General features: G+C 49.1%; 1 protein-coding gene and 1 non-coding gene across 6 annotated transcripts in view; one reads left to right on the forward strand and one right to left on the reverse strand.

The window, feature by feature from the left end:
- Positions 1 to 12,996, forward strand: part of celsr2 (cadherin, EGF LAG seven-pass G-type receptor 2) — a 430,851-nt gene that overhangs the window by 295,376 nt on the left and 122,479 nt on the right. For all 5 annotated transcript variants that reach the window (XM_072480304.1, XM_072480305.1, XM_072480307.1 and 2 more), the window contains exons 7-8: positions 1,400 to 1,563; positions 2,891 to 3,016. In XM_072480304.1, the coding sequence (XP_072336405.1) occupies positions 1,400 to 1,563; positions 2,891 to 3,016 (290 nt within the window). The remainder of the gene's footprint in view (positions 1 to 1,399; positions 1,564 to 2,890; positions 3,017 to 12,996) is intronic.
- Positions 3,846 to 3,933, reverse strand: trnac-gca (transfer RNA cysteine (anticodon GCA)). Its single transcript is given in 2 exon segments — positions 3,846 to 3,881; positions 3,897 to 3,933. It is a non-coding gene; the product is annotated as a tRNA-Cys (tRNA).

Consider the following 12,996-nt stretch of genomic DNA (forward strand, 5'->3'; position numbering starts at 1 on the left):
AATAAAGATGAAAAAGACCTGAAGCCTGCCATTTACAACTTATATTCTTTTGATAGTAATGATAACGACCATCAGCATTTATGTAAAACATCTTTGAACGGATTGTGGCGACTAGGGGCTTTTCACAGTAACTTCATTTGAAGCCTACTTGTGACAATAAGCGCTTTTCATTTCATTTCATTTCAAAATCCAGGCTCGCGTCTTTATAGTTAAACATTACCATTGTGCTCCAGATTACCATTAAGTGATTCTGCAGAATATCCAGTATTGTACTACAATGTGGAACTTGCATGGCTACATGTATTTTGACATCCCCTAGGTGAAATCATCAGTAAATATGACTACTAATTCATTTCTTTAATTCTACCTTCACCACAAAGCAAAATGCCAGTAATATATCATCCAACCACACTGCTTCAGAGCCATTACATCATTCATAATTTCGTTCCACACAATACTGCATTTCGATCACAATTTAATTAGCTTTATGTTTAACCTCAGCATGTTCTACTAAATTAACCACCCACATGTATCTCAGGTATTTGGAGTATGTGTTTGTTTTGGCTATGCTCGCTTGGAGGCCGCACCAACTATATTTTCTTCTCTTAATGTCACCGCCGTAAAGAAATCAATGAAAAGGAGAATACTTGCGCGAGTTCTACAAATATTTTATTTCTTTATTTTGTCCCGTTCTCTTCTGTCCTTTCCAAAGGTGAAGCACAATACTGGTTAAGCTTCTGCATCAGTCAAGTGTATGTGTGGGGGCTGTGATATCAGTGAGCAATTCGATTGGAGAGAATAACTGCTAAACCCGCTCACTGATGGCCACATATTCACACTATCCAACAGGGGTCACTGAACATCAAGTCTAATTATCCACTGCAATTTTCAGTCGATAAAACTGCATGTATGTCAAGTGTGTATAATGTTTCCTTTGTTAATTGCATTTCATCTCTCATGCATAAAATCAGACAATATTGCTTTATTTTTATTCATGCAGCTTGAATGTAATGTGAGAACAAATTTTGTGGTCTCAACACTCACAAGCCATTGTAGCCATTAATCAATGTTCTACCATAATGCATGTTTATGGTATAGCAATGCTGTTTTATGTTTGCCACTTGCTTGCAATGTTGAATGAGCTCTTGTGTTAAAGTGAAGACATAACTGGCCTGTAATTCAAACAATCAGATTTATGTCCTGAATTTTGGGGCAGAAGAAATTCCTGAGCGCTAACCAATCCTCCCATCAGAAGTTTGCTCATCATTACCCACGCTCTGTCATGCATGTATGTCTTTGTCCAAATGTGATCATTTAGGAGTAATAAAAAACAATCTGTGCATGAAAGATCTTGGTATCAAAAGAAATAAATGCTACCTTCTCTGGATCCGTTTCCTAGGTCCCTGGATTTGACAGGCCCTTTGCTTCTTGGCGGAGTTCCAAACCTGCCGGAAGACTTTCCTCTTCAGAATCATGAATTTATGGGATGCATGAAAAACCTGTTTATAGATGACCAACAAATTGATATGGCTGATTTCATAGCAAATAATGGCACAGTATCAGGTAAGTTAGAGAAACCAATAACGTGTGACACATTGGCGTTCTCAGTTCACTGACCCTTGTACTGAATTTGCCATGAGGGATGAGGCAACAGTCGGAGAAGAAAATGGAAGGGGGGGGGGACATCACTGTGTGGTCAATCTCACAATTATATTGGCAGAGCCCAGGATGAGGGTTCCTTCCCTGGGAGGAAAGGACAGGGACAACCGAACAGATGTAAGAAAGTATATTTAAAGACAGAAATAGTAACACTTTGTAATAAAGTAAAATGGGAATGTATTAGTTACAGCAGGTAAGTGTTAAGAGAAGTCCAGTTCTTTTAGTGGTTTTAATATCAATTATCTGGGGAAGTTGAAACTACCTCCTTTCATTTTTGGAAGGAAAGGGATTATCATTTGTCCTGCCCCTGAAGAACCAGCCTAGTTCTCATTTCTGTAATTAAGGAGTGGATAACACTATGGGCATGATTCATTGGAAAAATTTCAAAATGGGGTTTTGGGCTCGTTTGGCAGGGTGTTTCGTGACGGCTGCAATATTAAGATGGAGACTGCTATTCAACGGCACTTAGCCATTTCTTTGGGCCTTGGGGAGTTTCACCCAGGTCAAGGCCAGGCTTTAAAATTTTTCCAGCACTGGAGAGTAAGTCACCAGCAGGACCGGCTCCTCACAGATCAGGGTGCCATTTTGAAAGGCTGCACTGATCTCTACACCCCTCCCTTTTGGCACTCCCCGCTTTCAGGATCACCCTCTTCACCCCCCAACCTTTCTGCAGTCCGTTCATACCGCTCTCTGTCATGGACATGGCCCCATCCCATGCCTCGATCCTTAGCAGTGCCAACCTGGCACCTTGGCACTGGCACCCTGGTAATGCCCTTGGCACCATGGCCATACCAGGTTGGCACTGCCAGGATACCCTGATGGCACTTCCAGGATTACAGGAGCTAGGGGAGTGTCAGGGTATTACCGTGCCCTGTCCCTGACCACTGGGGGGCTCAAATGGCCTCCGACACCCTCCCTGAGGTGGCATCACTCCAGTGCTAATCAGCGCCCAGTTGAGGCCTCACAGGCGTAGCCATGGACTCCTGGGTCCGCGTGAATCTGCACCGCGTAATTGTGGTGTCGGGATATGAAGCAATAAGGGCATGATCCAGATCACCCCAGGCGTAGCAGGTACGGGTGACTCGTGATTGTCCCAGCGTCAAGCCCGATTTGGGGCTCTCCCGCGATTTACCCCGTTACTCCCGGCGCAATGAGTTGGATAAATTGCACCCCATGTTTTGCAATACATGTGCATGAAAAATGAGATGTACGTCATTTTTCCCTTCTGTAGGGTGCTCTGCAAAGTGGAATTTCTGTGATTCAAATACATGCGAGAATGGAGGGACTTGTGTGAACAGGTGGGAGACCTTCAGTTGTGAGTGTCCCCTGGGCTTTGGAGGCAAGAACTGTGAGCAAGGTATGGACACAGATGTGCAACCTAATCAGTATTTGTCAAAATTCTTACCTCAGTTGAAAAATTACCGAAGATTTTTATTTATTGTTGGGAGTTGTCACATTCAGCAGCCTCTCTCTGAATATAGGGTTCAATCTTGACCAGATGCAGACTCCCCTCTTGACATTTAAGCCAAAATGCATTACCATGCTCACAACATTTTCTATTATTGGGTTATTTTTGGCAGGAATGAGGGGAGGGGAGGAGAACTGAGTCATTCATAGAACATAGAACATAGAACATACAGTGCAGAAGGAGGCCATTCGGCCCATCGAGTCTGCACCGACCCACTTAAGCTCTCACTTCCACCCTATCCCCATAACCCAATAATCCCTCCCAACCTTTTTTGGACATTAAGGGCAATTTAGCATAGCCAATCCACCTAACCTGCACGTCTTTGGACTGTGGGAGGAAACCGGAGCACCCGGAGGAAACCCACGCAGACACGGGGAGAACGTGCAGACTCCACACAGACAGTGACCCAGCGAGGAATTGAACCTGGGACCCTGGCGCTGTGAAGCCACAATGCTATCCACTGTGCTACCGTGCTGCCCTATTAAATTTAAAGTACCCAATTCATTTTTGCCAATTAAGGGGCAACTTAGCATGGCCAATCCACCTAGCCTGCACATCTTTGGGTTGTGGGGGTGAAACCCACGCAGACACAGGGAGAATGTGCAAACTCCACACAGACAGTGACCCAGGGCCAGGGATCGAACCTGGGACCTCTGCACCATGAGGCTACAGTGCTACCCACTGCGCCACCGTGCTGCCTCTAAAGGGAAGGGGAGGTTCCTTTGAGCCGGAATTGAACCAGCGACCTAAGGATGTTAGTTTGAATGATCTGCAGTCCTCCGCTCTACCAGCTGAGCTATCTAAGGAGAGAAAATTTAGAGTACCCAATTCATGTTTTCCAATTGAGGGGCAATTTATTGTGGTCAATCCACCTCCCCTGCACATCTTTGGGTTGTGAGGCGAAACCCACGCAAATACGGGGAGAATGTGCAAACTCCACACGGACAGTGACCCAGAGCCAGGATCGAACCAGGGACCTCGGCGCCGTGAGGCAGCAGGCCTAACCCACTGCGCCACCTTGCTGCCCTAATAGTTTATTGTCACAAGTAGGCTTCAATGAAGTTACTGTGAAAAGCCCCTAGTCGCCACATTCCGGAGCATGTTCGGAGAGGCTGATACGGGAATTGAACCCATGCTGCTCGCATTATTCTGCGTTATAATCCAGCTGTTTAGCCCACTGTGCTAAACTAGCCCTTCAGTTGAGTTATAACCATGGGTAGAGATAGTGAAAGCTAGATTGTGAGAAAAAGCAAGAAATCCGTTTCTGTTCAATGTCAAAAGGAAATTATTAAACAGGATTTAACATTAAATAACAAACATGAAAGGGCTACTAACTTCCAGTTTCCAATTTATAGGCCAGGGTTTTCTTCATGACTGTTATGGCAAAAATGGCGCAAGTCCCCAAAAATTCTAAGTCCTGCACCCAAACGCGCACTTCCCATTTTCCCAGGAAAGGGGCGTTTTGCGCATGCACGGTTCAAGGAGCCAGCTGACATTTTACATCATCAGCCACTTTCACTGAAATCGGATTTTTGTACCTCAGGAGTTTGAAACTTAGAAGTGTGCAGAGTAAACCTGGAAAAAGAGGTCTGAATATTGTGCATTTGGTTGGGTTCGGTGGCGCTTCCTGCGGTCCAAACGCCTTGTATCATTTTGCTATTGCTTGCCCGTTGCGGTTGTCGCTCCGGTTTTGTCCTTTATTTTTTATATTGGACCTCTCCTCCTCTGGGGATGCCTTTCAATGGGTTTTTGGACGTTGGGGGTGGGGGTTTAATCTGCATGTGATATGCGTGAGGTTCAACCAGCTGGGGTTGATTGTTCCCTTGTCCTGATTGGACCGGGAATTAACGAGCATTTGTATAATAGGTCGACCCCTGTAGTCGCCGACAAAAAGGAGTAAGGACCCAGTAATGTGTAACCAGACCCTATGAGTGTGCCTCTGTAATCCCTCATCGGGATTTCACTGGATGAAACTGAAATGAAATGAAATGAAAATCGCTTATTGTCACAAGTGGGCTTCAAATAAAGTTCCTGTGAAAAGCCCCTAGTCGCCACATTCCGGCGCCTGTTCGGAGAGGCTGGTATGGGAATTGAACCGTGCTGCTGGCCTGCCTTGGTCTGCTTCCAAAGCCAGCGATTTATTCATGTGCAAAACCAGCCCCTGGGAAAATGTTGCTTCCCCGAGGGTAGTTGTTTAATTTGGGTGGGCTTTACTTGATTACTCTCAATGGATAATACACCTTTGCTGGTAAGGCATGTTTTTACCCTCTGTTTGATTGCTTGTTTAGTATCAATGAAAGCTACAGGTTGATGCACGATCAATGACCACTAAAGCGAGGTTGTAGTCCAACTGAAGACTTTAATAAGCTAGATGTACAGAATGAAGGCTGCTGGGGCGGCACGGGTTCTTATACCCTGCCTATCAGGGCGGAGCTACCATACGTTCTAACCAATAGAAAGCATACAGTTTCCTCCAATGGTGCTATAGCCTATCAGGTACTGTAATACCTATAATACCACATTCACCCCCTGTTAAAAAGGAGTCCAGCGGGGGTGGTGGCCTGAAACTGCAAAACATGGCAACATGGTATAATTAGTTATGGAGGTACTGTAATACCTCCGTACAGTGTTTAGTAACTATTTACAATTCTGATAGCAATGTAGATTTGATGGTTTATATTTACAGATTACAATTAAAATGAAGCAATCAGTCGATCGGGGGCCCTGGTTGTCCTCTGCGATCGTCGGAGCTTCGGTGGTGACTCTGGTGGAGGCTCGGGCGTCTGTGACTCCGGGAGCGTGGCTTCGATCTCCATGGCAGCTTCAGCACCCCTAGACGGCACTGGTGGGGAAAACGGTTGACCTGGGAAGGGAGCGCCTGCGGGGGGCGTCGGTGGGTGGGGGGGGCCTAGACGGGGCCGGCGGTAGGACTGATCCTCCTGTAAGGTGCTGCGGTGGAGGGGAGGGTGGGACTGGCGGCTGGAATGCGCGTGGGGTTCCGGCGGGCGCCAGGTCCCGTAGGGTGACCGTATCTTGTCGACCATCGGGGTACGCCACGTAGGCGTACTGGGGGTTAGCATGGAGCAGATGGACCCTCTCGAGCAACGGGTCCGACCTGTGCGCCCGCACATGTTTTCGGAGCAGGATGGGTCCAGGTGCTGCCAGCCAGGTCGGGAGCAAGGTCCCAGAGGAGGACTTCCTGGGGAAGACCAGGAGACGCTTGTGAGGTGTCTGATTGGTGGTCGTACAAAGCAGTGACCGGATGGAGTGGAGAGCATCCGGGAGGACTTCTTGCCAGCGGGAGACTGGGAGGTTCCTGGACTGTAAGGCCAATAGGACGGTCTTCCAGACCGTTCCGTTCTCCCTCTCTACCTGGCCGTTACCCCGGGGGTTGTAACTGGTCGTCCTGTTCGAGGCAATGCCCTTGCTGAGTAGGAATTGACGCAGTTCGTCGCTCATAAAGGAGGACCCCCTATCACTGTGTATGTAAGCAGGGAACCCGAACAGTGCAAAGATGCTATGGAGGGCCTTGATGACGGTGATTGTGGTCATTTCAGGGCAGGGTTGGCGAATGGGAACCGGGAGGACTCGTCAATCACGTTCAGGAAGTACGTGTTGCTGTCGGTGGAGGGGAGGGGGCCTTTGAAGTCCGTGCTGAGGCGTTCAAAGGGACGGGAAGCCTTTATCAGGTGCGCTTTCTCTGGTCGGTAGATGTGCGGTTTGCACTCCATGCAGATTTGGCAGTCCCTGGTGGCTGTCCTGACCTCCTCGATGGAGTAGGGCAGGTTGCGGGTCTTGACAAAGTTGAAAAAGCGAGTGACCCCCGGGTGGCAGAGGTCCTCGTGGAGGGCTCGGAGGTGGTCCACTTGTGCGGTGGCACATGTGCCACGGGACAGGGCGTCAGGAGGCTCGTTTAGCTTCCCGGGACGATACAAGATCTTGTAATTGTAGGTGGAAACTTTGGTCCTCCACCGTAAGATCTTGTCATTTTTTATCTTGCCCCGTTGTGCATTATCAAACATGAAAGCAACCAACCGTTGGTCCGTGAGGAAAGTGAATCTCCTGCCGGCCAGGTAATGCTTCCAATGTCGCACAGCTTCTACTATGGCCTAGGCCTCCTTTTCGACTGAGGAGTGGCGGATTTCAGAAGCATGGAGGGTACGAGAGAAGAAGGCCATGGGTCTGCCCGTTTGGTTGAGGTTGGCCGCCAGAGCTACGTCGGACGCATCGCTCTCGACCTGGAAGGGGAGGTACTCGTCGATGGCGTGCATCGTGGCCTTTGCAATGTCTGCTTTGATGCGGCTGAAGGCCTGGCGGGCCTCTATCGACAGGGGAAAAGCTGTGGATTGGATCAGGGGACGGGCCTTGTCCGCGTAGTTGGTGACCCACTGGGCGTAGTAGTTAAAAAACCCGAGGCAACGTTTAAGAGCCTTGGAGCAGTGAGGGAGGGGGAACTCCATAAGGGGGCGCATGCGTTCAGGGTCGGGGCCTATAACTCCATTTCGCACTACGTAGCCGAGGATGGCTAGGCGGTCGGTGCTAAACACGCATTTATCCTTGTATGTAAGGAAAAGGATTTTAGCGGTCTGGAGAAATCATGGCCGCAGATGGTGACATTATCGAGATACGGGAATGTTGCCCGTAAACTGTACCGGTCAACCATTCGGTCCATCCCGCCCTGGAAGACTGAGACCACGTTGATGACACTGAAGGGAACCCTTAAGAAGTGATAGAGCCGCCCATCTGCCTCGAAGGCAGTGTATTTGCGGTCACTAGTGCGGATGGGGAGCTGGTGGTAGGCGGACTTGAGATCCACCGTAGAGAAGACCTTATAATGCCCGATGCTGTTTACCAGGTCGGATATGCGGGGGAGAGGCTACACGTCCAGCTGCGTAAACCTGTTGATGGTCTGACTGTAGTCAATGACCATCCTATGCTTCTCCCTGGTCTTTACCACCACTACTTGAGCTCTCCAGGGGCTGTTACTGGCTTCAATGACCCCTTCCCTCAGTAGCCTTTGGACCTCTGACCTCATAAAGATCCGGTCCTGGGCACTGTAGCGTCTGCACCTGGTGGCGACGGGTTTGCAATCCAGGGTGAGGTTCGCAAACAGGGAAGGCGGGTCGACCTTAAGGGTCGCGAGGCTGCAGACAGGAAGGGGGGGTATAGGGCCGCCGAATTGGAAGGTCAGATTTTGAAGGTTACATTGGAAGTCTAAACCCAGATATGTAGCCGCGCAGAGGTGGGGAAGGACGTAGAGATGGAAATTTTTGAACTTCCTTCCCTGGACTGTGAGGTTTGCTACACAAAACACTTTATCTCCACTGAGTGTGAACCGGAAGCCAGGGAGATTTTTTGATTAATGGGGTGGATGAGGAGAGAACAGCGCTTTACCATGTCACGGTGTATGAAGCTCTCCGTGCTCCTAGAGTCGATTAGGCAGGACGTCTCGTGCCCGTTGGTGAATACAGTCGTCGTAGCAGTTAAGAGTGTTCGAGGCCGAGACTGATCCAGAGTCACCGAGGCTAATCGCAGCAGTTGAGAGTTCTCTTCGGGCAGTGTGTGATCAGCCGAGCTGGGGTCCTTGGGGTTCATCCAAGATGGCATCTCCCATTGGTCGCACATGGCTGGTGGTGCACAAAATGGCGGCGCCCATCCCTCCAACGTGGCATCCGCGGAACAAGATGGCGGCGCCCGTGGTCCACACGTGGCCCTGGAATATGAAGATGGCGGCGACCGTTGGCCGCACGGAGCCCGTGGAGAAGTTAGTGGTTGCGGTCCGCATTCGCCGCCGGAGACCGCGGCAACCGCCCGGGCCTGGCATATCCCCACGAAATAGCCCTTTTTGCTGCATCCCTTGCAGGTGGATGCACGGGCTGGGCAGCGCTGGCAGGGGTGCTTGGCCTGCCTACAAAAGTAGCAGCGGGGCCCCTCGGGGTTGCCAGGCCGCCTTGCAGCGCAGGCCTGTGGGGAAATGGGGGAAGTCTCAGGGTCGGTCGCAGAGGGGTCCCACGTTGCCCAGGGGGCTGCCGCGTGGTCGGGAACGTAAGCGGGGGCTTTCCTGGAGGCCACGTCCAGGGAGCCTGCTAAGGGCCCGTGCCTCCCTGAGACCAAGGGTGTCCTTTTCTAACAGGTGCTGGCGGATTTGTGACGATAGCATACTTGCCACGAAAGCGTCCCGGACTAAGAGTTCCGTGTGTTCGCTCGCCGAAACTTGTGGGCAGCCGCAGCTTCTGCCCAACACCAAGAGTGCACGGTAGAATTCCTCCAGCGATTCCCCAGGGGTTTGTCGCCTTTTTGCAAGCAAGTGCCGGGCGTAGACCTGGTTTACTGGGTGAATATAGTATCCTTTTAGCAGCTCTATTGCTGCATCGAAGTCTTCCGCTTCCTCGATGAGGGTGTAAATCAGCCTTGAGTGCAGGACATGCAGTTTCTGCTCTCCCGTGGGTGCGTTTTAGGCCATCTCGAGATACCCTTTAAAGCACGCCAGCCAGTGCTTAAAGATTGCCGCTGAGTTCGCCATGTGGGGGCTAAGTTGCAGACACTCCGGCTTGATTTGGAGCTCCATCCTTTCTTCTTAAAAAAACAAGCTTATTAAATTGATGCACGATCATTGACCACTAAAGCGAGGTTGTAGTCCAACTAAATGCTTTAATAAGCTGCTGTTTCCCCCAGCAGCTCAGGTACGGAATGACGGCTGCTGGGGCAGCACGGGTTCTTATACCCTGCCTATCAGGGCGGAACTATCATACATTCTAACCAATAGAAAGCATACAGTTTCCACCAATGGTGCTTTAGCCTATCAGGTACCATAATACCTATAATACCACACAGGTTCAATATTGTGAGAATCACAAGAAATACATTTGAATTCCTCCAAAACCTCAGACTACCGGCTGCAATTGAACCAGTGCATTTCTCATTTTAAGCAGCAGAGCAAGAGTTAACACATGGAGAATTAAAAGTATTGTAATCCATTTCATAACGGCAGCCTTCCAAGAGTTTGAAATGTTCACTGAGTAGTGCTAAACAGCTCTCTAAAATCCTACCCACAGATCCAATTACAGTGCACCTGCTTCTTGCGTGATGGAGTCCGTCTCACTTTGAAAACAACCCTTCAAAAGAAAGCAAAATAAGACCTTGTTTCACCATGAGAGAATGTTCAAAATGAGTCTCTGGATGGTTTTAGCACATGCCCTTTATTTCAGATGAGAAACATGGTGCGTTATTACTGATAAAGACCTCCGTTTTGCCACTACTGGCTCTATCAGCTTTGCTCCCTTGTAAATGACATTCTTGTTATATTGCTCCTTTTCTGTAAACTTAAATAATGCTTTGAAAACATATGATATGGATGTTTCCAATACTGAGCATTCCACCTACTGATCCAGATTTATTTGAACATAGAAGTAAAGAGAGTCTTGCAATAATAGACCAGCTAAATACATCAAGTTAGTGAGTCTAAGTACAATACAATTTTTAATGACAGTTTATTTAACTAGGTAAAGGTAAGGCTGCTTTCCCCTTTGAGGGGGAGAGCTGACTGGTGGTAATTTAACCTGGGGATCATCACACCTCAGGCTAGGGGCATGGTCCTTATTTTTAACTATTGGGCATTTCAATCTTCGGATATTATTTGTCATTTGCTGCGTTAGCTGATCTCAATTGCAGGAGCAATGGGTACAGTAGTTGGCTTCAGTGCACTAGATTCAGGAACTGTTCCTGCTATCTTCCTATCCACTGGTGTGACAAGGGCCAGCACCAAGTGATAAGATTGGACTTGATTGTGATGCTTCATATGAGTGAATAACCTGCAAATTCTCATTCTGTATGTTAAAAAGGACTGGGTACCAAAGTATAATTCTAATTCAATGTGAGCCAGTTTCTTTGGAAGGAAAGGAAAGAAAATAAAATGTTCAATCCTTCATGTACAATAATGAGTATCGAGGAGTGATTCCACAACAGTATCTACTTGAGTTCAAGTAAGACCATAACCCAGGAATAAAAGCTTGATTTTTTTAAATGACTTATCAAACTTTGGAGTGAAATGTCTGCCTTTAAATTACTCTAGAATCGATTATTTATGATGTCAGTGTTCAACTTCTTTTGCCTAGATGGTGTGATCTTGATTCCTGACTTATGACAATGTGAAAGGTAAATTGATTTCTATTCACGACTAGCATGCTATCCATGACTAAAGGGGGTTCTGGGCAAAGGGCGAAAAATGAATAGACAGTATGGTCTATAAATTAGACAGTGTAGCACCTGTTTTTTCCGACACTATCTGACATACCAAACCCTCAATGTGGAAGGCAGGAAGCATACACGTATTTCCGGCCAATGGTGCCAAATTTGAGAAAGGAGTCCAGAAATGATATCGGGAAGAGGTGCTGGACTCTTTGCAACTTCAAAGCGCTGGCGATGATCAGAAAGTCAGCGGCAGGGCTTTGTTTGGGCGGGCAAGACCCCGCGAGTAAGGAAGGTAATGCTTGAGCAGAGTCAGGGAGAGGGCGGGCTGGCGCTGCCAAATTTTAGTAACTACTACTGGGCGGCAAATATAGCCATGATCAGGAAGTGGGTGGTGGGGGGAGGGTCGGCATGGGAGCGTATGGAGGCAGCTTCATGCAAGGGCCCCAGTCCGGGGGCGTTGGTAACTGCGCCTCTGCCGTTCCTGTGGTGGTGGCGGCCCTGAGAGTCTGGGGGCAATGGAGGAGACATGTGGGAGCGGAGGGAGCATCGGTCTGGTCTCCAATCTGTAATAATCACCGGTTTGCCCTGGGAAGTATGGATGGGGTGTTGCGGATATGGCGGAGAGCAGGGATTGAGAGGATGGGGGAGATGTTTATAGAGGGGAGCTTTTCAATTATGAGGGCACTGGAGGAGAAGTTTGGGTTGGCGAGGGGAAACATATTCAGGTACCTGCAGGTGCGGGACTTCCTACGTAGACAGGTTTCAACCTTCCTGCTCCTTCCACCAAGGGGGATTCAGGACATGGTATTTTCCAGAGGGTGGGTAGGAGAGGGGAACATCTCTGACATTTGCAAGGAACTTATGGGGTCAGAGGAGATGCAGACTGAGGAGCTGAAGCACAAGTGGGCGGAGGAGCTGGGAGGAGAGATAGAGGATGGTCTATGGGTGGACACGTTGTGCAGGGTCAACGCGTCCGCAACATGTGCCAGGCTCAGCCTGATACAATTCAAGTTGTTCATCGGGCTCACATGACAGTGGCCCGGATGAGCAGATTCTTTGGGGTGGAAGACAGGTGTGTAAAGTGTGCGGGACGACGAGCGAACCATGTCCACATGTTCTGGACATGTCTGAAACTTAGGGCATTTTGGCAGGGGTTTGCAGATGTCATGTCCAAAACAAGGGTGGCACTGAGTCCAGAGGTGGCAATTCTTTGGGGTCGGAAGGGGTGCTGTGCTCTGACTGTGAGATGTGGCAGGTCCGGGAGGCTTCCAGCGTCCCGGATGGCTTCATCTGCAGAAAGTGCACCCAACTGCAGCTCCTCACAGACCGCATGGTTCGGTTGGAGCAGCAATTGGATGCACTTAGGAGCATGCAGGTGGCGGAAAGCGTCATAGATCGCAGTTATGTAAGTGTGGTCACACCCAAGGTGCAGGCAGAGAAATGGGTGACCACCAGAAAGGGCAGGCAGTCAGTGCAGGAATCCCCTGTGGTTGTCCCCCTCTTGAACAGATATACCCCTTTGGATACTGTCGGGGGGGATAGCCTATCAGGGGAAAACAGCAGCAGCCAGAGCAGTGGCACCACGGCTGGCTCTGATGTTCAGAAGGGAGGGTCAAAGCGCAGAAGAGTAATAGTTATAGGGGACTCTATAGTCAGGGGCACAGATAGGCGCTTCTGTG

The sequence above is a fragment of the Scyliorhinus torazame genome, chromosome 17 (genome assembly GCF_047496885.1).
Source record: "Scyliorhinus torazame isolate Kashiwa2021f chromosome 17, sScyTor2.1, whole genome shotgun sequence".
In the NCBI taxonomy this organism is placed as follows: Eukaryota; Metazoa; Chordata; class Chondrichthyes; order Carcharhiniformes; family Scyliorhinidae; genus Scyliorhinus; species Scyliorhinus torazame.